Source organism: Cavia porcellus, unplaced genomic scaffold (genome assembly GCF_034190915.1).
Source record: "Cavia porcellus strain 051 isolate PalLab524CR breed Dunkin Hartley unplaced genomic scaffold, mCavPor4.1 scaffold_2, whole genome shotgun sequence".
NCBI lineage: Eukaryota > Metazoa > Chordata > Mammalia > Rodentia > Caviidae > Cavia > Cavia porcellus.
Window position 1 is genome coordinate 5,337,021 of NW_026947485.1, and position 26,800 is coordinate 5,363,820.

General features: G+C 44.5%; 1 protein-coding gene across 2 annotated transcripts in view; it reads left to right on the forward strand.

The window, feature by feature from the left end:
• Sema3c (semaphorin 3C) overlaps positions 1-26,800 on the forward strand; it is a 143,323-nt gene that overhangs the window by 84,211 nt on the left and 32,312 nt on the right. For both annotated transcript variants that reach the window (XM_003469815.5, XM_063237557.1), the window contains exons 6-12: positions 521-611; positions 4,791-4,910; positions 6,290-6,432; positions 7,617-7,734; positions 9,548-9,617; positions 11,417-11,561; positions 18,180-18,402. In XM_003469815.5, coding sequence (XP_003469863.2) covers positions 521-611; positions 4,791-4,910; positions 6,290-6,432; positions 7,617-7,734; positions 9,548-9,617; positions 11,417-11,561; positions 18,180-18,402 — 910 coding nt within the window. The remainder of the gene's footprint in view (positions 1-520; positions 612-4,790; positions 4,911-6,289; positions 6,433-7,616; positions 7,735-9,547; positions 9,618-11,416; positions 11,562-18,179; positions 18,403-26,800) is intronic.

Genomic DNA, 26,800 nt, shown 5'->3' on the forward strand with positions numbered 1-26,800 from the left:
GCTAAATAAATAAGGGACCAAATGACATATTTAATCTACATGAATATTTTTGACTCTTGAATAGTGTTTTATTTAACAAATTGGAAACAAAACTTTTATTTAAATAAAGAATGTTTTAGAAATAGTTCAGTCCTTATCTACCTTGTTCCTCTGTGGATAATTTTCTGGTTTGGGCTGCTGCTATTCTATACTTTTAGTTCAGATGAATAAGGAGCCTGGTTTGTAAGTCAGTTCGGCGATGTGGATGTGAGAAGACCCTGCTTGGATTAGCTCTGTGGACAGTGAAAGAGAAGCAGAGCTGGCCCCACAGCCAGAGTTAGCTCACAGTTTACAGATGGATTCTATCTTAGGAACAAGTGAATTCAGTAGAATCAAGTGGGAAGGCGTAAGCACCCACGGGAAAAGAGTATTGTTTTCAATGTGCTTTCTTCGATTAAAGAAAAATTGTGTTAACTGCACACACCACGTTGCTTTTCATTGTACTTACTATTTTATTATTTATATTTGTTCTGCTACCAAGGACCAAGTTTTCATGATCGACTCCAAGTGTGAATCTGGCAAAGGACGCTGCTCCTTCAACCCCAATGTGAACACAGTGTCTGTGATGATCAGTAAGTAGAAGCCAAAAGACGGGCGACAGGAAAATACCAGGACACCAGCACGAACCACAGCCATCTGCAGCATCTTCCGTGGCTATTTCTCTAGCACAAAGCACAGATTACTGCTAAACACAATATAATACCTCATCAGTTTCCCTGTATTGTAGTAATCTTTTTCATGTGGCTTAGTAGGCCGTGCTTTTTGAATGAAAAAGAGCAAAGTGCATGGTTAGCTGGACAGGTCTCTCAGTGAGCGGCAAAGAGCAGCTCACGGTTTCTCAATTCCCTACTTCCCCTGCGTTTCCCGGGAAGCCGCTGTGCTAATCACTGCTGAGAGGCATGGGGTTCAATCAGCGTGATTTGGAGCGCAATCACCGAGTGCTTGTCTGTGCTTCACTTCAAAGACTCCTTCTTGTGATTACCATCTCTCAGAGTATTCTGCATTATCATAAGTGGACTGGTAGGAATCTTGGAGACCAGGGCATCATCAAATGTTTAATAAGTGCTTTTATCCCCTTCCCTTTTTAAGGTTTTGTCAGCAGTAAAATTTTATCTTTGACACTAGACCTGATGAAACATTGTTTTTTCAGATGAAAAATTATTATGTCCAAGTGCCTGCTTAATTCTTTTAAATGTGAAACCCGTCTCTCTGTCTCATATCTAGAAATTCAGTTAAAACAGGCACATCTAGCACTGATTAAAATGTGGGCTTGGACATTAACCATGAGTTTGTCCCATGTGGTCATTCTGGCCTGCAGGAGGAAGGCAGAAGTGTGTCACTAAGACAACCCGTAGGGAGGTTGAAACACAAACTGTCCGATTATGTCTGCTGCTGCATATTTGCAGAGCGATTCCCAAATGTGATTTAATATGAGTCGTATCTTGAGAAGTCCATTCTTTATTAGAATGGGAATGCTATTCTGGTTTAAAATTTAAAAAAAAACAACTATAAGCATATGATTTGTGATGAATTTAAATGTATATATTTTTCATTTATTTCAAGCTAAAGACTGTGAATGTACCTTTCACAGAGGTTAACGTAGTAAAAGGGCATTGTATCTATTCATATCCATTGAATATTGTTTAGAATAAAAATGGTTATAATGATATAAACTTTCTTCCTAAACTGTCAGAAGTCATTTGATAATTTTGCCTTTAGAGAATCAAATTTGTCTGCAAATTAGAGTTAGATATTGAGCTTGGTTTTCCAACGACCTGAAACTTGAAAAACTTACTTTCTCGTATTCTTAATTTACTTTTTACTATTTTGATCAACTGTTACATTTTTTGTTATTAAAGAAATTGACATTAAACAATTTGTATTACTTAAAAACTAAAAGAAGAACCAGAAAGCTTCTAAGTGTGTACTTACTACTGCACTTATCTGGTTGTTCTTTTCTCTAAAATTATACACAATAGCTTTTGTGGTAATCTCGCTTTACCATATTATAAGATCCTCATTTTCTTTCAATTGCAGTGACTACATGACGCAAGTTGCTTTAAATACTTCTATTACATAGTAAGAAGCAATAACAATTAAAAGAATTTCAGATTTCACAGGCGGATTGTGTCATAGAATGCCCTGTGCATGTGCAGTGTTCTTTTGCTGTATTCATTCAATGTTATCCAACAACAAATAACTCAAATATTATCATTAAGAAGACCTACGGTAAAACTCTTGAAGCTTTCTATGTCAGTGAGACTATAATTGGAAAGTTAAATATTTTTGGATTGGAGTTAAAAGGCATGAGTGTATCTTTATCTAAAACCTTGCAAATAAATTCCGAATAAAATAATCTTTTAAATACAATTCGTCTCAAAGCGACATTAAATAGTTCCTATTGATACAAAATAAAGCAGAAACTTCATAGCCTGCTATTAAAACCACTGAAAATATAAGACAGGAAGGGAAGCTCACTGGATGTGCAACCTTGTGTAACTTTTAATATGTAACTAAGGAGAGGATTAAACAGACTCTATGCCAGTTTCTGCATCTTCTCTTTCTTGAAGACTCATGTGATAATTGATAGCTGTGCTAATCTGTTTTAACAGCAGGACTTTGTAGTTTATGGCTGTATTTTTAATTGCTTATAACAAAACATAAAATACCCAATTACAAAGTTATCTCAGTTTAACAGTCAACTCTGTACACTTGTGTCCCTTGCCGGGGTTCACAGGACTTCCTTCAGTGCTGGGATGGAAGCCAGGGTCCCAGGGTGCAAGGCCAGTGCTCTACTGGGCTGCAGCCCAGCCTGTCTCTTGCTCCTTTTGGACTTAGTACATCCTTTCTGGTGGTGCAAGGGATCAAATCCAGGCCTTAAGAATGCAAAGCAAGAGCCCTGTCCCTGAGCCACATGCCCAGCCCGGGTTTGATGGCCCAGCTGCTCCCAAAGTCCATCCTGCACATTTTGTTCTCTCTCTGTAATGTTTTTGTGGAGGGGACCTCTACAGCAAGGGGCTGTAGCTGACACTGGGCCGCCCCTGCAGCTTGCACTGGCAGGGCCCAGGCTGAGCTGGGAGCCCACCCGGAACAGTGAGAGCTCAGGATTTACTCTGCTGTCCAGCGCTGCCCATGGTGGCCACCAAGAGAACCTGTTCAGGAGTTAGAAGGAAGCGAGCAGCCCAGTTAATTGAGACCCTAATGAGGAGCTCATTCTTCCTAAAATACACACTCGGCCACTGTCCCGCACTTGGGGTCCCTTGTTTCTTAGCGACATAGCGCTTACCGATCCTGTGACAAAGAGGAGTAGAGACCTTCAAACACACGTCAGCTTTTAGCACCATGCAGATTAAAGTGTCCCAGGGAGAGCCGTTCATAATGACGTTATTAGCTGTTTAAACGTTTTCTTGTCATTCTATTATTTTTTTATGACTGAGTTAAAATTGCAAATGTGCACTTTGTTTATACGCTAGGAACCTTATAGCACTAGAGATCCAAATGCACCATTTGTCCCCCCCAAAAGTGTATCCACACTTCAAGAAAAGAAAAATGTGTATCAATATTTTAATGGTAAGTTTATTGAGACATCATGAGATTAGTAAAGTTACTGCTACATTTACAAGAGGTGCTCAGAGTGGTGACCATCAGCTTGCAGACCTTGAAGTGCTGCTCGGGAAACCCCGGTCACTGAGATTGCTGTACGGTCATGCCAATGTCTTTTCTAAGGACAGGCAGCGAAGCAAAGTGGGTTTTGTGTGCTCTGCGACATCCTCTAGGGTCCCCCATTCCAGGGTAACACCATCTGTTTAAAAAAATCATGTTATTTTTTCTTCTCCTGAAGTGTGTATAACTTTCTTTATACAGAACTGTGCAGAACTTTAATGATGGAAGCTTTAACAAATTAATAGCATTTTGAGAGTTTGAAAGCAGCCCCCACATCATCAAGTAATGATAATGGGCCATGTTTGACACATAAATAAAATTAGAGAAATTTTATTATGTTGGGAAGTTTTGAAATCACAACCTATGTATCCATATTTTATCACTGAAAAGATTGAGATTCAAGGTGTTAAATAACTAAGCCCTATTCCCAGTCTGTAAATGATTCCCAGGTTAGAAACCAGATTTTTCTGATTCTTATAGTTTTTTTTTTAATTTATTAAAGTAAAAGAATTAACATATTTTTTATACATGTGCCATTTCTGATACATACTATATAAAATTGATAGTCTAATGAATATGGGGGATTTTTATGTCTATATATATAGTGAGAAGTCATTCTAGGCTTTGATACATACATGTATCTGTTTCATATATATACCATTATATAGCAGTATCGTGTATGTATAAATACACCTGTATGTATCACCATGTATCATATATATATAGTAACTGTGCAGGTAGTTAGAAGACAGGTGAAGCTTTCTTGAAGATTCTAGAAGCTGTGTGTAATGGTGCGCACCTGCAATCTCAGTGTGCATGAGGCGGAGGCGAGAGGATTGCAAATTAACGCTGAGCAAGTTAACGAGCAGACCTGTGTCAGCATAAAAATAACAGGGCGAGGATGTCACTCAGTGTGAAGGCCCAAGACTCAATGCACAGCACGGACAAAAAAAATTAAAGTTTCATGCTTAATGGAGACAAATGAACAATTACAAATATTCTATAATATTTTAAATGATTGCCCCAGAGATAATTTACATGTTTTAAAGCTATTTTAAAACACGTAAATTTCATTTTCTCCTTTGTAGACGAGGAGCTTTTCTCAGGAATGTACATCGATTTCATGGGGACTGATGCTGCCATTTTTCGAAGCTTAACCAAGAGGAATGCTGTCAGGACGGATCAGCACAATTCCAAGTGGCTGAGTGGTAAGAAAACACTTCGGCAATATTTCCTTCAGTACCGTGCCTCAAAGTAACCTTCAGTTCTGTAAGATAGCCGGGAAAATAGACTAAAACCGAGGTAGGAGCCGTGACGTGAACAATGGCAGTTTTTACTGTAACACTGACAGTATCAAAGATGAACACACAAAACTGCACTCTGTTCACATTGCAGGACCTTCTTTCACTGATCACCATACAGTTGTCATGAGAATATAAATAAATCAAAGTGGAAGGAGCATCCATCATACCTGCCAGTCCCTGAGCCTCTTGTTGTTGAAGGATAATGTACTATGATCAAATAGTCGTTCAGGCTTCATTTCATCTCTCATGTGTTTTACTAACGCCAAATTTAAAACTCAGCTCAACTCTGTGACATTGAGATTAATGAATGGATTGCATTCAAGAACTCTTCCTGTGTGTTTTATACCTGAATTTTATAATGATAAAACTTGTATATGTAACTTTTTCAAACTTTGACTACTCTACTCAGTAGAAACTGTAGGTGTGATAACCCTGAGATTATCGTTGTTCAGTGTTCTCTAGTTCTTGAGGTCATTGGGATTCACATACAAAGGTGCAGATTGGGTTTTCATGTCTGGCTCCTTAGAAGAGAAGGCCACTAGGGATGCTGTCATTTTACCCTGGGGAGCATTTCTAGCTGGCTGTAAATGTGGGGTTCATTTCCCATGCCCAGCAAGCGTGAGTCTACAGTGAAGCATCTTATTTTGCAGATAGAGCAGGACAAGAAAGCCTTGATTGTCCATTAACTTCCTCAAATTACTCTCCTACTATATCTGGAAACAGAGCATTCTGAGAGTGGTTTTGTTCTGGAAATAAGGAAACCCTGTGTGTCTTCAAATGGTTGCATTTTTCCTTGAGAAGTTTCCCCTTCATTTCATTTGCTTTATTTTAAGAAAAATGTGTTGTTCAGATTTTTGGACTCTGCCCTCCTCCTTCTGCTTCAGCGAACTCGAGTTTATATGCACTAGATTGAAAGCCACATGTTGGAAGCCAAACATTTTTTTTCCTGTAAAACAGCCATCAGATTCCATGGGAAATAAATGGTAGGAAAGCTTCTCAATTTTTAAAAAGTCATTAGTGCTCAAGTGACGGTAGCATTTCCCATGTCTGTCCAAAGGGCACCGCAGGCGGAGGAAAGTGGTTTGAGCTGTCAGATCACAGCTGCATTTGTGACCCTTGACATTTCTCCTGTGGAGTGTTGGGAGGAACGCAATTTCTGCTTTTTGAAATTTAATCTCTGAACACCGAACTGTTCTCCTGCACCCAGTGGGGGAAGGACACACCTGTAGTCACACAATACAGGCATGTGCATCAGAACAGGGGATCTTCACGCTCTGTTCCAGAACCCATGTTTGTGGATGCCCACGTCATCCCGGACGGCACTGACCCCAACGACGCCAAGGTGTACTTCTTCTTCAAGGAGAAGCTGACCGACAGCACCCGCAGTGGGAAGCAGATCCATTCCATGATTGCGAGGATCTGTCCCGTGAGTACTGCGCCTGTGCGCTTGTGAGCACTGGCCTTTGTTTAAGTGGCTCGTTTCCAATAGTTTCTCTTCCTGCTTTTACGATCAAGAGCTACAAATATGTAAATATGTTACCCAGAAAAATGCCTGTAAAATAGTGTTTATTTGCATCCGTCACTGGCCGTAAGCGTACTCTATTTCTGGAGAAAGCTTCCTTCGGGGAAGCTGGCTGTGGTTTTGCACAGATAAACAGTTTGGACTCATTGGAGTCCTGTGCCTTGGATGCACTGGAATTCAAACATTCTAAAAGAAATAAAACAATTCCCGTAAATATGATACACGCAGATCTCAGTAAACGATAAGATTGCGGGACTTTCTAGAAGAGTGCAAATGGAGAGATGCTGTGGAAAGTACAGTCCCAGTTGTAAACAGTCGTGTTCTGTAGAGAAACAGTAACAATAGAGACCACTCAAGAGTTCATGACATCCTCTCCACTGACTCACAGACTTGTGTTGACCTATTTATATTAGAATTCTTTGTGAAAAAAGTATTTCTCAAAGTGTTTATTGTTAATTTTTTTTTTTTTAAATCCTTAAATATTACACAAGCTACCAGTGAGAACTCGGCTATTTCTCAAAGTTAGCAGAACGGGTAAAAAGGCCTCACTGCACAGAGAGAAAAATAAGTCAGAAATAGAGAGTATTTGTGAATGATCCAAACACCAGGCCTCTGGTCTGGCCAGACGAACGCATCAGTAAAGCATCTGGTGAGGGACGATGTGGAGGAAAAAAAGAGGGGGACAGAGCTGGAGCGCTGGGTGCCAGCTCCACGTCGCTGCCCACGGTGCAGCCTGAGACCCTCACTGTGTGCTGTGATTTGTTCAAAATAAAGATGATGAGCCGCCCAAAGTGCAAATGAGATTACGCTCCGGAACACTTCTGTCATACACTGGAGAAATTAGGGCAGTTAATTGTTCACATAATTGATTCGTTTGCAGCTAATACTGTTAAGAGAGGCACAGTGCGGCTCACACAGTGTTATACTGTGCTATGGGTATTTAATGTCTCCCTCTAACTGTGGGGTCCAGATGCGGTGAACACTTGGTGGTAACACATGCTGAAGCAGCCCCACTCCACGGTGAACGATAGTGCCACCCCTCCGGTATCTTTGTGAATGGCGAGCGTGACCTTTGCGATTGATTTCAGAACGACACCGGTGGCCTGCGCAGCCTCGTGAACAAGTGGACCACCTTCCTGAAGGCCCGGCTGGTGTGCTCGGTCACTGACGACGACGACGGCCCCGAGACGCACTTCGATGAATTAGGTGAGGAGTGTAGAGGGCGGCTGGCAAGGCTGCAGCGAGCTCTCAGGTGCCATGCAGCTCTGGGGGCAAATAACCTGACCTCTTAACCACGCGGGCTTTGTTCATTCCGTGTACCACAGTGTATGAATGAATGGGCGAGTGTGTGTAGGGTGCACTGTAAAATTTAATGGTATGTCTTGGGGCTTTTAGAAACAAGTCTGTACGTCATGGTAGTCCTACACTGATTTAAAATCCACTCGTGTACGAAGAAGGCTGTGTATTTTTACACCAAATCTAATGGGTAGAATAGAATCTGGATAGACAAGTGTCAGACTGTTAACTCTCTGAACAGATCGAGGTGTCTCACCCCAGCTTAGTTCTGCTCCTTGGCCCAGGACTAGGAGAGCCCAGCATGCCATGAAGAGATGGGTGCTCATTTTCCAGGCCAAAGACTGAGAGTCTGATTGTTCCCTGGCAGGGAAGAGTCCCTCATGATAGGAATAATGTGGTGACAACAGCGTTCCCTGTTTGTTAAGTGCCACTGAAGAGCGGCTCGATCTTTTTTGCTTTTATCTTATAATGGAAAAGGACATTTATTCTCAGATTTTGAGGCAGGTGATAAACTAACAATAAGAACTATTTGTATATGTATATTATATATACAGTTGTATTTTGTAAAATGGTATATATGTATATTGTATATTATAAAACTGTATTTATAATATGAGAAAAATTCAGTGTTTGAACAGTTGTAAAACTGAAATATGCAGTTAGTTGTTCTTAAAGGCCATTATGCTTTGTTTGCAAAAATCATTTTTTCTACAAAAAGTTTCAGTTAGCATTTCCTGACACAGGCTAGACCAGGGGTGGCGAACCTGTGGCATGCCTGTCCCAGCAGGCCATTTGCATCACTAAGAACTCCAAAAGGTCCACCATCGCTGTGTCCTTCATTATCTCCCTGCAAACTGTTTGCAGCTTATGCTTTAGACTTGTTCTTTGGAGGAAAGCAAGACATAGCCTTTATTCCATTTATGGAAGGGCTCCTGGCTAGTAGCTGGTTTCTGAAGGTAGGAATCCTAAATCCACTAAATGTAGATAACTGCATCTCTCTTTGTGTTGCTCAGCAAGAGCTGAATTTGCAAAACTTCACTAAATCCTGATCGCTCTTTCCTTCTTTGTAAGGGGTTATTAATGGCAGCTTTCTATCAGGAAGTCTTCACGTTCAGATGTGACAATGCTCTGTCTTTGCTATAATGTATTCAAAACATCTTACTGTCAGAGGCGCAATTCTGACTGAGTCAAAATGAAGTCCTATTTTGTGTGAACAATTCTCATCCGTGTTCCTACCTCTAATTCTGGATTTAAAAGAAACCAAGAGTTACATTGTTTTTTAAATTTTAAAAAACCTGATATTTTATTATTAAAGGATAGTTTGAAAATTTCCAAGCGAAGAAGCAACAAGGGCATTTCAGTAGCTTTGCTGTCCAGGACACTCGGTCACCGTTCCCTTCCTCTGCTGTGCAGAGTTCAAGGTTTCCTGTACCTCGGTCCGCATTCCATAGCACTGGGACGCTCCTCCTCTTCCTGTTATCCTTAGAACAGTCCCCGTAGGGATGCCAACTCTTCATGAGTCCTGGTTGGGTCTGTGTAACATTTTAATCTAGCATGTGCTTATCATTTTTAGTTATTTCCAATTTTTAATCATGTTTCATGAGTATCTTTCTGAATAGCACTACCAAGAGTTGAAATTACATTCTTAAAGTAATTTTAACAAATACACTTGCTATTTAGAAATATTAAAAGAGTGACACTTTCTTTTTTTTTTTTTTTTTAGAGGATGTGTTTCTTTTGGAAACCGATAATCCAAGGACCACACTGGTGTATGGTATTTTTACAACATCAAGGTAATTATTAATCAATTACATTTTATGAGTCAGACAATAAACTTTATTGAGTAACAGTAAATATTATGAAAACATTCTTGTCTTGAAGTTTACAAAGAATTATAACAGTAGAGCCCTCCTGTTTTATTTACATTTCCCAGATTACCAAGTTACGTTTGAACTTGACATGTGATTTCAAAACAGTTTCCATTTGTAAAGATTCCTTGCTGTGAATCTCAATGTATCAGTGTTGTGTGGAAGATATTTTTTTTCTGAGAAAACAATCTCAACACTCATTTTCAAAGAAGATCTTTGACATTTTTTGTCATTGTTGGTAGAGGTCACAGACATAATGACAGTGGATTGTTCAGTGTGTGTATATGTACAAACTTACCTACCAGTACACAGAAATATGTATAATTCCTGTGTACCAATTACAGTTCAGGAAATGTGTAAAAACTGTAGCATTGCTATCAAAATAATTTTCACTTCAGAGACAAGCTACTTAAAAATCTAACAAAAGCTAAACCAGCTTTATATTCTACTTGGCAGTGTTTCTTATATTTCAAAATAGGCTTACTATTTTGTAGTTTCTCTGAGATGTTCAGTGTCAATTCTTGTACATTTCATGACAATTCTCTGTATCCTTACCTGTCACATGCATCTTTTTGTTGGTTAATTTTGTACTAGGAACATTCATGCGAACCCTTCCTATATTTCACCATGACTATTTGACCAGCGTGGGATATATTAGTGTTTTTATCAGACAGTCCACTAAGAAATGGAGTTCTAAAGGTTTTAGTATTATTTTTGAGTGGACTGAGACATGGTACGATTGTTGACTGCACTGAACTATTCAAAGAAGAAAATGACAGATACATTGATTTTAAATCATCAATGTTTTTCTTGAAAGATATCTTTAGGATAGTCTTAAGTCCTAATTTACCAAAGGAATACTTTCAATTTAACTTACAGAGAACTGAGCAAAGAAAAAATAACCAAATTCTTGAAAAACTGTTGATTCCACTAAAACAATCTCTTAGTTTCTTTTTCCCCATACCTGTAAGTTTAGGATTGGAAAAGTAAACATCATGATTTTGGACAACTGATTCTAATGATATATACTAGAATGTATTGTTCATTTTTATGAGAATACAAAACATTTTGCATTAGGCCTCTGCTCTGAAGTGAATGTGTAAGTAGGAAAAATGTTGATTTCAGTCACTCTGCTGTGACAACGAAAATAATTTTAAGGAGTCAAACAAACTTGTTGAGATTTTACTGACTGAAGATTATTAATGAGTCTTTCATGGATGTTACAGACAGAAGGAACAAGAAACATGACAACTTAGATTAGTTTTCAGGAAAACAGAAGATGCTCTCATGTCGAAAGCATCTTACTGTAAAAAGATGGTGCTCTTTTATTAATGACATTTATTTCAGAATTAAATGCCTTAGCTTGCATGGATGAGGATTTGGAATTCAAACTCATATAAACTCATCTGTACTGTTTTTGTTGCTAAAATGATCTAGTTAGTAGCCTCTTTTTCCTTCTTTGGGAAATCTTCAGAAGAATTTCTCTGTAACATGTTACTGTTACCTTCTTTGACCTTCATGTGAATTAAATATTTTAATGCTTTATGTATCAATGTCTTATTTCCTTTCAGAAAAGTTGTTTCAACTTTGTACTTCTGCACTATAGCATTCCAGTTTTCTGTGATCAATTAGGTCACCTTATATCATAAACATCACCACCTATTTTTAAAATCGTAGCACCCTTTATAAGATAAAGAAACAGACCCCCGTGCTTATTTTTTCAGCTCTGTCTTTAAAGGCTCTGCAGTGTGCGTCTACCACCTGTCTGACATACAGACCGTGTTTAATGGGCCTTTTGCCCATAAAGAAGGACCGAACCATCAGCTGATTTCCTACCAGGGGAGAATCCCGTACCCTCGCCCTGGAACTGTGAGTATCTAGGAAGGTGTCCTTGTTATCATGCTGATGACTAAACAAGACTTGAATGTCCATTGATGCTTATTAAATACAACTCTGAGCCTCCTGCTGTGATCGTTCTGATGTTTCACTTGAAGTGGTTCAGCTCCAGGACCCCCAGAACTGGGGCTTTACTGGCCTGTCACCTGTGATACCGAGCTCCATCCTCAAAGTGTTACTGCTGACACAATGGCCTTTAGATTCTAGAACACCATGCAAGTCAAAGAGAGATGTGTTTTTCTAATTACAAGTGAAGAGAGTCTGAAGCTCCAAAAGTATTAACTTTTCAGTGGAAGCTAAAATACTTGGTTACTGGTTTCTTTTCATAGTACTTCCCTATACTAAGAAATATCCCCTGTTTTAATGGTAATAACCAAGTGAAAATTAAGTTACATGTAACTTATGTGGAGATTTTTTAAATTTTAGTGTTGTGCTTAGCTTTAAGCTATGTGCTATATCTTTCTCAAAGAAAAAAATATATGTTTGGCATATCTGAGCAAATAATTAACATGTAGATGATAATTTAAATAAAATATTCATATATCATAAAATAATTCACGCATTAGAACTATTTAACTGCCTTTTAATTAGAAATCCCCTAAACTGGAATGACACTTTTGGAGGGGAGTTGTAGGTGTTTCCATTAAGAGATACATTGAAAGCTAACTTTTCCAACTAAGGTACGACCATTCACTGGCAGATTAGAATAGGAATTTTTCTTGGATTTCAGTTTAAAAACTCGTGTTATTTTTCATCTGGCTGATAATTATACTGCTTTCTAGAACACTGATTAGTTTGTGTCTGAAAAATGCCATAAAGACCATAGTTTGAGAGAAGAGTTTCTCCAATTGCTCATTAAGAGAAATATAATCTTTCTCTTTCTCTACTTTTTAAGAATAGAGTTATGAATTATATAATGCAGTGGATGTAAATGCAAAAGAATGCTTTATGAAAAATTCCAAAAGATAGATAATATAATACTCATGTAAACATACTGCTTATGATGTGTTTTTACTTGAAGCTGAGATTTCCTTTGCTAGCACTGTATTCTTTGAGATACTGATCCAACATAATTTTTACCAATTATTGACTTGCTTCATTTTTTGTGCCATTACAGTATATTTGTAATGCATTTCTTGCTCTTTTATTTTCTTATTGTCTTAAAGTTGCCTGCTGTTAGGCTTTTTTTTTTTAAACTGAGAAACATCGTTTACTAAGCCTTTAAAGAAGCTGTTTTCTGATAATTAAAAACACTTGAATTTGTTTCCCAACCATTAACCATTTGCATAGTTTTATATAACACAATTAATTTTTAATTAAATTGGGGAAATTTTTGAGAATCACACTTATCCCTAAAACTGTTACATTTCTAAAAGTTATAATCAATCAGTATCTGACAGTATCATAAAGTTTACCGTGCCCTTCAAGTTATCTCTCTTTGCTGCCCGCAGCTCCAAAGAAATAGGGACAAACCTCAGCTTGTTTTATATAGCACAGGGAGAGGATGGAACAGTCACGGCACCTTGGGAACCTGGGGCAGACAGTCAGATACAGAGAGGGAGACAGAGAGAGAGGAAGAGGGTGGTGAGCAGCTGGCAGATGCCACCACAGGATGAAGGCTTTCTTGGAATCCTCCAGAAAACTCAGGCTTTTCCAGCAAATGCACTTACTCAGGGACCAGGCATATTCTTCAGGATGGCTTGGAGCTGATCTGGCCCCTGCACACACTTTGATGGTTCTTTTGGATAAAGATGGGACTCACACAAGAGTACTGGGTTTGAGTTGCCCCAATTCTATTCTCGCTGAACCCCCAAAAAGCACGTCAAGAGGAACCTAACAAGCAGATAAACCCTGAAGCAGAGGAAAAGCAGCTCAAGTTGGCTGGGTGAGGGTTTGCCTTGCAGAGCCTCATGTGAAGTGTTGCAGGCCGACTTGCCCTGGCTCTCGAGCAGAATCTGCACACTGCAGGTCTCATCTCAGCCTCAGGCATCAGTGTGGAAACCAAGTTAGCCATGCCGGGAGTGTTAGCACCATGGAAATGGGCAGATGCTAAGAAGAGGGGCTTTCTTCTCCCCTGAAGAGAAGCCACACCCTGGCCCCACCTCCTTCCTAGCCTTCACCCACAAGACCACTTGAAAGCTGCTTTAGCTTGAGCATAGAGCTCTGCGAATCACAGTGAGAAACCGCTCACACCAAGAGGGTATTATTCTACGTTGCATGGCCATAGATCAGCCTCTTTAGCAAACCAAAATTAACCAGTGCTAAATTAGAAAATGCTGCAAAACTTTCTCTGTTCACAATGTTTTAGCTTTTCTAAGAATAAGCTTTTTCCCTTCCCTGTTCTAAAGCAGGGTGGAGCAAGCCAGGGCTGGGTGACGCACATCTGGAACAAACTCCTCGCAGCAGAGGGAGTAGGATGTGCCTAAGACATATTTCTGTAATGTGGTTTCTTCCATCTGGTGCTGAGACCAAAACATCTCTCTTAAATCCAAAAACTGTCAGATGAGTGGTCCCGAGGGGACACAGAGGCGGGGTGGAGGGCTGACCTTGGAACTCCTCCTAGGAAAATGAGCTTCCCGAAGACCTGGGGCCTCCACCCTGCTTGGGCAAAGCCCCGTGAAGTCAGCTCCGTGACTCAGAGCAGCCCTGTCGCTCCCTTCCCCGGCTTCCTGCTCACGTGGCCAGAGGAGCTGCAGCCGAGGAACCACAGTGTCCCTTCGCTCCTTTCCGGGTTAGGAACGGAATGCTGCCTCTGAAGTCCTCCCAGTGCAGGATCAATGGGGATTGTCCTGCTGTATTTCCTGACACGGTAGTCTGGTTGCTGGGTCAACCCAAAGTACAGGACCCTGGCAGAAACCCTATACCCTCCTCCAAATGCTCCCGTAGGTGCTGCTTTGCAAGCCCGGCTGATGGCTGCGGTAGCAAAGGCCCCCCAGGCCGCCCGGGTCCGTGGCAGGAAGCCAGCCAACGGTGTCATAATGTTTTCCATCAGGAACTCAAGTTTGTGGGCGAAAGGAGACACCTTTGGTATGTTGCAAAGGGCGGCCAGAGACTGTACACTGTCTCTGAGGCCTGGCTAACAAATTACACTGTTCCGTCGCGACATGGATGAACCTTCTGCAGAGGCTGCTTTTGCGTACAGTGCATAGTCTGTTACAGTGGAGCTAAATATAGATGTTCCGTGTTAGCATCTATTTGTAAATGTCACAGAAACTTCTACTTCAATGTCCAAGGAATGATGGTCCCTTAACCCCTCAGCCTTTGCCTTCCCATCTCTAAAGCCCCTCGCTAACCCTGAAAGCTCCAATTTCTACACCACTCTGAATTAATTTTAAAAATATTGGCTTTTACGTCCACACGACATGACCCAGAACCAAGCCGCTAGTTCCTTCACACATTCAGGGTCTCACTCTCTTTCCTAGTTGCTATTGTGCTTTGAATATGTCTGTCTTTTTTCCTGGAGTATTTGTGTTTAGAAGACTAGAGTGGTTTCTTATTTTTATGTCCTTCACAGTGTATATCAACATGGTTTTTGAATAAAATTTACCCAAAGAATGGGTGTGTTCCTATTTAAACATAGACATATATAACCTGGTGACTCCCTTAGCAGACACAAGGCCAGGGAGAGTGTCTGGGGTAAGCAGGAGGACCCGTGTTCGAGGCCAGCTGACTTAGGTCAGGACAGCAGCCGGACACTTCAGGGTGGCTCATCCCCCCTCGGCCCCTACTTCAGTAACATTTAAATTGTCTGCACTCAAAAAGGACTGCTGATGACTGCTTGATAAACAGGAAGAGGAAAACAAAGCCCGAAGGGGGAGTTTAACGAGAATTATTTAATGACTGTTTGTTGAGTAAGTTGGGTTTCTGGAGAATGAAACACCAGCCTGTTTACAGATGTGGCTCTCGTCTTCCAGTGGCCCGGATGTTCTGTTGGGGTGTCGGAAAAATGTTTCCCTGGGTCCCAGACCAGGGGAAAGTGAAGGCTTCTTGTTCGGATTTGGGATGTCACACCAGCGCAAATCGTGTCTACAAAGCGTAATGGCTTATCATCCCTGCCACCACTTTATCACTTGTTCTGTGTCTTACCTGCAAAGTTTATGCCATGAATAATACAGGAGTTACTATCAAAACTTTTGTAGATTTAAAAATAATTCCACACTCAGAGACACTAGTTTCTAAGGGAAAGTTCGTTATGAACACACACACACACACACACACACACACACACACACACACTTCTCAATTTCTAATGGAGAATAAGTGAATGAATACAAAGTCAGTGATTTGAGTTCATTTGCTTGGATCTTCTAATTTAGGATTAGGGTTTGAAGCAACCTTAACAAAAGTCTTATCAGAATTTCACTTTCCGTTAAGTAAAAGCCTATGATAGAAACTGTGCACTGATAATTTATGAAACTCATGGAGCCCAAGCCTGTGCTAACTGGAAATTGTTAGGAATTGCCTAGTGAAGCATGCTAAGTTTGGATCTTTCTGGAATTTACGAATGAGAATGCTTGCAAATATTTCAGGGGACATCTCAGCTTGGCAAGCCATAATTAGTGGTGCGTTACGAAGGTTTGGAAGAATTCGAAGTGCCCATGCATTGTTCTTTCCATGTTTTCATCCCCCGAGCAGTGCCTTTCCCTTCCCACTTCGCATGAGGAACCAGAGCGGAAAACCCCCTTAATTCCATACTCCACAGAGGGCTGGAACTCATCCGTCGGCTCGGGGCAACCTCAAGCTAAATGCTCCGTCCGCCTGTGGTGCTCACTGCGGGCAGACTGTGCCCATGTATTCTTGAACATGACGCCCGTTCCTCATGGAAAGACCCATGAGCTGAGGGGATGGTCCAGGAAGGACAGGCTCAGTTTGCTGCCATCTCCTTCTCTCCCCTTGGTTAAGCCCTGTCAGTGGCCCCGGTGCCTTCTTCCGAGAAGAGAGCCACGTTCCCCAGCCCTGCCCACAGCTCTGGTCATCTCCCTCTTCAGGGTCAGCTGGAAGTCCCATGAAGAAGTGGGCCAATCAGGCAGACCACACTGGTAATTCCCAGAGAGCTTTGGCAAACACGATTCTGTCTGATGGGTGACAGGGCCAGCGAGAGGACCGGACGGAGGCTGCGACATGGGTTTGAACCAGAGGTGTCCATGTCCAACCCAAAGTTGCTTTTCTTTCTTAACTGAATCAATCAACTTTCAAGATTTGGCTAATTTAACACAAAACTCATTGCTGTTTTTCTGCGGAAATCTAACAAAACCAGGAGCGGTCACTGGGAAACAGGCCGTCGATGCCTTTGGATGAAGTGTAACTGTTCAGCAGCCGGTCACAGTTCCCACCACGTCCCGTGCTGTACCCGTTGCCAGTGATCAGGAAGCTTGCTTTGTTCCTCTCCTCATCTCTAGCCTCTCTAATGAGGTGAAATGAAATTAGAACAGAAGTGCTGTGAGCTACATGAAAAACACAGAGGGCTTTCTGTACCTGGAAGGAAGCAAAGCTGTTGTCAAGTATTTAAGAGTCAAGTGGAGCTCGTGGGTGTCGCCCTCGGCTTCACCCTGTTCATGAACAAGTCTCGATTCCCAGCCTCAGCTCTTCCCAGCTTGCCTTGGGCTTGGCCTCCAGCGTCCTGGTCAGGGTCTCTTTGCAAAACTCGGAAACCTTGCCAGGGCCCATTCTGGGGGTCTCTTTCTTGCCTCCTGTCTGCTCCTTCCATGATGAGGCTCTGAGTTCCCTCTTCACCCAGAGTGGAGCCCAGTTCCACGCAGCCCCTCTACTAAAACCACAGGCGGGAGATGAGGAATTACATGAGGCTCACACTCGGCTGCTCATCGCAGAGTATCTGTCACCAGCTGTGCCACCAGCTGATGGCGCAGGCCAGAGTGGAGATGGGGGGAGACAGCTACTTTATGTCCTTGCTGGGAGAAGTCACTTCTGAGCTGAGACCTGGTGAAGCAGCAGACAGACTTGGGATGGGCTGTGCCAGAGGGGGAGGTCGGGTGCCAAGGTCCGGGGAGGGCACCGAGGTCCAGGGACAGTCTCACCACACGGGCTTGAGAGCCTCCCGGGCTGTGGGGATTGCCCTCTGGGGGGATGGGCATGACTGGGGTCTTCACCAGGAGGCACAGGCAGCACTGATTCCCCACATCTGACCTCCGGGATCCCTCTTAGGAGGGAGCTTGGATGGGATAAAGTTCAATTTGAGGATGACCATCTAATGTATTTTAACTAATAGCACCATGAAATGGTACCTGTGAGATTTTTTTAACAATATAGTTTCTGGCACAAAAATAAAGAATACAAAAGTGATGGATGAGAAGAGTGAAAATTCTATTAAATACAAAGTAGAATCATCTCTCTGAAAATAAACATGGCAGGATTCGTGGACTGCCCTCCCTCAGTGACCAAGCCCAGCTGATGTATGTCACATGCATAGACATAGCCTCATGTGGTCAGGGTGTTGATTTCTCCCCAGTGGATGACAAATCCACTTGAAACGACCAGACCTTCTAAGAGTTTTTGAAGAGGCCTTTTGATGATCACTGAAATGAAGTCACTTTCATTACCGTTGTTCACCATTTTTTAAACGCCTTATTTCAGTGTCCAGGAGGAGCGTTTACACCCAACATGCGAACCACCAAGGAGTTCCCAGACGATGTGGTCACTTTTATCCGGAACCACCCGCTCATGTACAACTCCATCTACCCGGTCCACAGGCGGCCCCTGATGGTGCGCATAGGCACAGACTACAAGTACACCAAGATAGCTGTGGACCGTGTGAACGCGGCCGATGGTCGGTACCACGTCCTGTTTCTGGGAACAGGTGAGTGTAAGCTCTTCTTCGCAAGAGTGTGAAAAACCAGAAAGATTCCAGTGTCTACCTTGGCCTTGAGGGAGCTATTTAATCTCTCTCTGCCTCAGTCATATCTGAGTGTATCTCAGATATGACTGTACATATCTGAATGTACATGGGGTGATTCAGAGAGATTACTTTGCAAGATATCTCAGGGGGAAAAATGAGCTAATATGTGCAGAGCATCTGGAATAGTCCCGGCACCTACCCAAGAGATCCAGAAGGATACTTTGGGAAGGAAGGGCCGGAAAGGGCTGTGCAGTGTGGGTGAGCACGGGACTCCTCAGAAGGAGAGCAAATCTGGTCTTCTCACGCTCTCCCTGAGCCGTTTCCTTAGGAAGGTGATAATGGTAGGTAATGCACTCTGGAAAGGATCTGGAAACAGATCTAACTACAATACAGGTAGCCGCAAGTTGTAATGAGTGAACGTGTTATAATGCAAGCCGAGTGGAAATTACCTTGTTCATAGGCACCCCTGACTTGAACGAGTAGCAGGTGTGTCTGTAACGGCGGTTGTCAGGGTACGGTCCCCACTCCCACAGGATCAGCATGGCTGCGTACTTGTTAGATTAGAGGCTGCCAGCCTGCACTCCAGGAATTCAGAGGCTGAGACCCACGTCCTCACAGTAATTCTGGTACACCCCACAGTTTGGAAATGGCCACACAAGGCAGAGCAACCTCGGCAGCTGGTCAGGCTGTGTTACAAGTGTATTTCTCTTCCTGGTTTGTGTCACTTCTGGAATGTCCTCCAGGCTGACTGTGTCCTAGGTCACTGGGCTCCTTCCTCTGGTCCCGCCTACCAGGAAGCAGCAGTAGAATCCCAGACATGATTCCTGTTCAGGGTCAGTCTGTGAAATATGGTTGTTTGCCTTCTGATTCAGACACCAGACATGAGGCACAGGTCTGCAGAAGTCATTATACATGGTGCAGCGATGAGATGGATTCTGAACTAGCGTGAACTATGCTCGCACTTCGATCAATTTAAAATTGTGGTTACTTATTCTTGGCCTACGAAACTTTCCAGAGAGTGTTTTTGTCATAAAGTTCTTACTTGATCCTTTTGTAGTCTTCCACCTAAAATCCCAGATCTAAAGCTTTCCTTCGCACAGGATTTCGGTGGGAAATTTCAGAGACTGAGAACCTTCTAGAATGTGCGGCCGGGCCTCCTCCGCATGTGGATGCCTCCATTTCCACTTGTTCCCTGTTTGCTGAGGAAAACTCTTCCTCTGCCAGACAAACCCCTCCTCCCTCTACTCTCAAGTCTTGCACCCACCCCCACCCTGCCCCTCCCCACCCCTCCCCGCCCCTCCCCGCCCCTCCCCTCCTCTCCCCTCCCCTCCCCACCCCTCCCCTCCCCTCCCCACCCCTCCCCTCCCCTCCCCGCCCCTCCCCACCCCTCCCACCCTCCCCACCCCTCCCTTCCCCACCCCTCCTCACCCCCTTGTTATATTCCGTCTGTAGGTGTGGTCCTTAGCACACGTGTGCAGCCCCTGATGGTCACACTCATCTGGTGAGGAGTGCGTGGACAAACACATTTTAAGGCAGTTTTTTTTGGTTCCTTTCTCCTTCTCTCCCTCTGGTTCTTCTTTCCACCCCAGTATGGAAAGCTGCATTTCAGTTTCCCTTTCAATTCTTTTTTAAATACCTTTTCTCTTCTCCCTTCCTCCCTACCCATCTCTTTTTCCTCTTCCTATTTATAACAATTCTTCCTTTTCCCTAATGTCATTCCCCTATTTTGTTCCTTATTTATACTCTGCACTTCTCAAGCAAGTGAAGCAATACACTGTTTAAACTTGTGTTTCTGATTTGTTTGACTTGAGACATGTTCTCAAGGTGTGCCCACCCATTTTCCTAGAAAGCCTTAAGATCCTCCTTCTTTAGGGCAGAATAGTACTCCATTGCCTATAAATGCCTGTTTTCTTGACCCCTTCCTCTGTTTGTGGGTAAATGGGCTGTTTCTGAGACATAGCTCTTGTTCTCCCTTGCATTCCTCTTTCACCTTATCCTCCACCACCCTTGGCTTAAAATCCTTGTGCCAGGATATAAAGCTGTTCAGTCACCTCTGATTCATCACTGGGTTTGCCAGGGTCCTGAATGTGCTCATGATTAGAAAATCCAGCTGCACCTGCTGGCACACTCCTGTAATCCCAGCAACTCCAGAGGCTGAGGCAGGAAACACCCCAATTCAAACTCAGTCTAGGCAACTGTGGAGACCTTGCGTCAACTGGCTTTACAAGGGGCAGGCATGGGTCCTCGGAGCACTGCTGGCTTCAACTCTGGGAGCACAAAACAGAAAACCTGATCTCTAGCTCCTGAAATCCTTGTCCTTGCTTCGTTCGGCTTTCGTCCTTGTTCCCTTCTTGTGGCTCCTGCCACGTGAGTTGTGCCCGACCTGGGGGCTCCTTAGCTGTTTCGCCCGCTCACACACCTGAGGATTCCCAGAGGCCTGTGGTTCATCCTCTTCTTCGAATATATTCTTTTATCATCTCATTTGTTCATCTGACTTTGGTTCCTAACCTGTATGGACAAATCCAGCATACTTGGTATTAGTCTTTTCCATTTGCTAAGCTTAATGTCTGAATTATTCTTTGGAGTATTGGGAATCGAACTCAGGACCTCGCACTTGCCAGGTAGGTGCTCTGCCACTGTATCTCTGGCCCTCAGCATTTGAATTTACGCTCACTGGCAGCTGAGGCACCTGGTGTAACCTCAGGCCTCTTGCTTCAAACTCCGTTCATCCCCTTCTGAGACTGACTGCCCGCGCTTCCGCCAGCCTCCCGTCTGGTTGCTCACGGTTGCATCTTCCTCTCCAGGTTCAAGCTTTCTTGGCTATATTATTTCTTGAGGTGGTGGATCACAGGACCTGATTAGCTTAGTTAATATTTACCAAAACAAATTAAAACTATAGTTATCCCTGCTGCACTCAGGCAATGCAGTGAAACCGTAAATGCCTGTGTAGGCTGATTCGCTGCACACAGGCTGTACCCTCAGGAGACTCGGTTGAGTCACAGGGAACACTTCCTGACAGTTGTATGAGTCATTAACTGTATTTAACGCAGCGTCATGAATGGTTTGGTAGCTCCCAGACTGACCACGGTAGCTGTGCAGACTCCATGCTGGTGTCTGTGACTCTCCCCTGCTTGGGTTTGCAGTCTAGAACTCTGGCTGAGTCGGAGGCTTGTACCCTTGCCTCCTGCTCTTGAGGAACTAACTCGGGTTATTCCTCACGAGCTGCCAGATGCAAGCTAAATAAATAAGTGAAGAAGGAAGAGAGAATAAAGGCAGCAGGGAAGGGGAAAATGAGCTTTGCCCTTTTCCTTTGGCACCTGACAGTTTTATTATGAACATCTAGCCTGAGAGCTGTCCGACTATAACCCAGGGACCACATCTGGGGACCACGGCGTGTTCTCTCTGGTACCCAAGCAAAGAATGCTGTTTCCCACTGCTGAATGGTTGAACCTAAGACTATGTCATCAGTAGCGATCACGTTAGTATTGTCGGATTCCAGTGCTCATGAGGTTTTATGAGAACACGGCCACACCTTACATCTGCACATCGTCTGTGGTTGCCATGTGCCCTAGTGGCTGAGACTGGCAAGTGCTACATAGACCTTGAGCCACAGAGCCTGAAAGCCATGCATATTCATCAGCCTTTCCCAGAAAAAGTTTACTGACCCATGCTTTGGTTCATAATTATGACATTCTGTAACACCAACCTTCCTAAAGAAGCTATTTCCTGATACCCAGAAGTAACACAGAGATTCATAGTTTTGTCTAAAATAAGTATTTCTTTTTTGTCATGAATAAAAGCACTGTTTTTATTAACATTGGAACTGAGAGCTAAGTATACTAAATTATTTTTCTCCTGGATCCTGCCCCTACCCTTTTAAACATCCAGTTTAAAATATTCAAATCCAGGCTTTGCTTTATCATGAGAGATTTGTGAGCTTTCCTTCTTTACCATTTTTAGGAAGAGCTGAAGGCTGCAGGCAGGGCCTCTCTCAGGATTAACATTTCTATTTTAACCTGGCTCCCTGCGGCTTGCCTTCGGGTCATTCTTTCAAAGCAGACTGTGTTAGCCTGCGGAGAGGTTTGTACCTATTTTCCCTGTGCTGCTGCAGTTATGCAAATACTGAAGCATGGGTCAGGTTCAGACACAGCCTGTCAGATCTGTATTTTTTAGCACTGTAGGTGAATCACGATGCCATGTGGTGTTCAGTGGGAGAGCGACAGTATTCTTATAAACGGTGTTAAAGGTCTGAGATGATTTAATATCATGATTTTTTAATGATGGCAGATATCACGGTGTTTGCCAGAATTCCCACATGGCGAGCACCGTTCCATGCCTCTTGCTGACCTCCATGGAGCTGGGTGAGTGTTGGGTGCTTGCCTGGCTCCAGCCAGTCTCAGAGAGTGCAGAGTGTGGAAGGGCACACTGCTGGTGGGGAAGGGCCTTGCGAGCCTGGCAGCCAGGGTCTTGAGTGGCTTCCTAGGAACCGCAGCTCCGGCGGCTGCAGGTCTGAAAATGCACTCAGTGGGCTGCAGAGCCAGGGTGCCAAAGTTTACAGGAACAGCCTGAAATGTAACAGCTGATCGCAGGAGGGGTGTGTGAGTTCAGAGGAGCCCCCTGCTGGGTAGGAGCCAAATGCATGTGAACAAGCCCAGCTCTGTGCAGATGCAGACTTCTCTGCTTAGGAACAAATCTCTCCATCAGTCACCGGGATTTAAGACCATTGCAGGTCACTGCTTTCCAAAGCAGCCTGCAAACCTCTGAGCGCTGCCCCTGGATGCCAGAGGGATTTTCACAGCAGGCCCTGCTGCTGCACAGCACAGAAGAAAGGAGGCCTGGACAGAGAGAGGAGAAAGATGCCAACACCTGAGCCGTGCTGGACTGCGTGACCTCGCGTGACATTTTTGAGGAGCGGGAAGAGGAGCCGGGAGAGAAAAGAAAGAAAACAGCTCGGTGGCCGGGCAGGGCCACTGGTCCAGGGTCACACGTCCTCCTCGTCCTCCTCGTGGCTGCACCTTGAGATAATTTACAAAAGCCAAACAATCGGTGAAAAAGTGACTTCGAAAGGCAGGATGGTTTCCGCCAGCTGCTCATCACCAATGCCTTGCTCCCGAGGGCAGAGCGAAGTTGCACTCGAGGGTTCTCTGAGCTGCAGGAAGCGCCCAGCGCTTGGCGGGGTCAGGGCATGCACTGGCTGGTGGGCTTCTTCCAGCTTCTAAGCCACGATCCTTAGCGTGGGGCTAAATCCCTGCGAGGTTTTTGAACCGCTCATTGGAGCCTGGTGAGTGATCCGTGAGGGGGGCACTGCTGGGCCGTAGGTTCCATGGAGACCCAGGAGCGGCTCACAGTGGGCGCCAACAAGGACTTTGGGGTGATGAGCCTTCGAGGTGTACTCACTACTCCACCCCCCGTGCTCCAGGGGGTCTTGGAAAGTGGGGGTCACGGTCACGAGACAGCCTGAGTGTGAACAGCTGCTCTCTGAGCTCATGGCGGGAATACTAGTCCTCTTCACATTCCTGACTCATTTCCTCATTTGCCAATACTCCCCCCGCCCCCGCCTCTGTTCCTGCACTGGGGACTGCACCAGGGGTCTGATTATCTCTGCAGTCCATTTTTATTTTTATTTCGGGACAGGGTCTCATTAAGTTTCTCAGACTGGCCTCAAACTTGTGGCCTTCCTGCCTCAGCCTCCCAAAGTACTGGTGTGTGCCATGAGGCGAGTGCCGCCACACCCAGCTCACATGCTGGTTCTTTAACGAGGGGAATCTCATCAGCATCCTCCCACTTCACCCTGAACCAGATGCCACCCACACTCGTGCAGCTGACGCGGCTGTGCTGAGGTCTGCATCAGGCTTGCTTCCTCTGTCTGAGCCCTGTCATTCCTCAGTGCGCCTCAGGCTGTCACCATCTGCCACCAAAATGCATCTTACAGACTTTGCCTTGAAGGAGACTGGAACTTCTTGTGCAAATTCGATGTGCTGGAATTCAACCTGTGGGTTCCACCAGCTTGCATCGGTGGCTTTGGCTATAGATGTGCAAGAGGTAAATGTTTGGGGGTGATGGGCGAACGCAACAACCCAGCTCAGGGGGACCCACTTCTGCTGTGCGCCTCCCAGAAGGAAGAGACGAGGGAGGGGGGAGGAGGGGGAGGGAGGTAGAGGGGAGGGAGGAAGCAAGGAAGTCCCTCTGTGATCATCACCAAGGTTCATGGTTTGCGTGGAAGCCTCACTTTTACGATGTCTTTACTGGGCTGGTAAGGTTTCAATTCTAGAAAATGGAAGGAATTTTTTTGCTTTAGAGATGTAGCATAAAGTGGAACAAAAAATGTGAAACTAGAATCTGAGGTTCAGGTTCAGGTCTGTGGCATCGGGATCCCTGACTTTCCACCAGGAGAGCTGGGGCTCACGTGCTCTTCCACCCATGCAGGGAGACACCCGGGATTCCCAGGCCCTGCGCCCTGAGCCAGTGGACAGGCCTCCCTCCCTGCAGGTACTCTGAACAGTGCTGATCCGCAGGGCAGAGCTCTGCTCACCTGCCTGCCCGGGGCCTGGGCCTGCGCACCACAGAGGTGTCAGAGGACTGGCCGGGTGCTAGCCTAGGAGACAGAGGAAGGGACCCTAGACCAAGGAGCACAGGTGGTGTGCGAGGAAACTCAGGAAGCTGATTCCTCTTAGATTCCTCTTAGAACACCCAGAAAAGAATGCAGTTGCTCAAAATTTGAGTTTATGATGACATGGTCTAGCACTCTGGGAGGCTGAAGCAGGAGGAGCCCAGTGTAAAACCTAGACTGGGAAAATCAGAGAGGCTGCCTCAAAAGAAAAAAATCGCAAGACAGGGTGGGGAAATAGGTTCATGAGAAGGCCCTAGGTTCAGTTCAATAGGCACTTCCCCAAATATGTTCCCTCAGTGCTGTGTTGGTCTTGTGGCCCCAGACCACTAAGATAATAAATTTTTTGGTTGGAGGTGTTGGATTGCTGATGTCTTTAGGACACTGGGCTATCTGCAGGCCCTCCTGTTTTGGGGACAGGCCTGTTGGAGGGGGCCAGACCATGGGGCACTTCAGTTATCAGGGGATGCACCCATTGGTGAGCTCAGCAACTGCAGTGCTCCTGCAGGTGGGCCTGGTTAGAGAGTTCCCTGGGGAGAGGCCTGGCAGGGTGCCTCCGTCTCCTGGTTCCTCCCCCCTCACTGCTTCCTGGCACCTGGGAGGAGCAGGTCTCCTTTCCCCAGCCTCCACCAGTACCCCCTTTCTGCTGGAATCCAGTGGACCATGCACTCAACCATGAACCAGCGTAAGCCTCTCCTCGTTAAATTGTGGGTATTGGGTTTTGTGTCTCAGCAACAAGGAGAAAGACAAAGACAGGCAGTCATGAAATCCTGTGAAGCTGGCTTCTGGATGCTTTTCTAAGGAATTTTCAAAATAAAAACAAATCAATTCTGGTGTTTTAAAACCCCGGGAAAAGCCCTTCCTGATAATGCAAGAGGATAGCATACTTTATAACGTGCTTTGAATTAGTATGAAGTAAGAGAGTAATATATCACAGCCACTTATTCACTGACTAGAATTTGCTGGGCCTGCTGGATTCCAGGGCTTACCACCCCAGAGAGAATATCAGCACCACTTTCCTTTAAGGATTTCACTGCCCAGCAAAGGAGACAAGGCAACCAGCTCAGTAAATATTACCGGGCATTGACAGGACTACCAATGCCATTCCACAGAGCTTTCTATCGATGCGCAAAAAGTGACCTCAGAATCGTACCACAGAACCATGCACACTTGTTTCTTTCCCCTGAGTTTCCAGGCCTGGTGGCTAAGCTGGCCTCGCCTGTGGGGATCACACAAAGTTACAGTCAGAGCAGGCTGAGCCGAATTCTGTTTGGAGTTCAGAGTCTGCTTCTGAACTCACAGTTTTTGGTGAAACTCACTTTCTTGTCATCACAGAAGTGAGGCTCTTAGTTCCTGGAAACACCCCCAGCTGCTCCTGCATCTCCTGCCTACAGCAGAGGCTTCCTGGAGGCTGGCAGTCTCCTTCAGTACACAAAGGCCGGGTTTTAATGGGCTGATTGTGGCACTGGTGCCGTCACCTTTGCATTTTTCTGGGGCTTAGAAGCAAGTCTCCTCTTCCACCTGCATCCAAGAAAAGCAACTATGCAAGGATGTGGGGCACGAAGGGTCACCTTAGTGTGTGTTTGCTGTGCCCGAGTGTGTCCCGAGCACATCGCTGTGGCAGTTATGTGCAGCACCTGCTGAAGACAGGAGAGAGGAGAGAACACTTTGAGCATGTCACAGGCACGGGGTGTCAGAGATGGGTTTGGAGGTGGGAGCCTGAGGGGTTTATCTGGCTCAAGAGCTATTTAG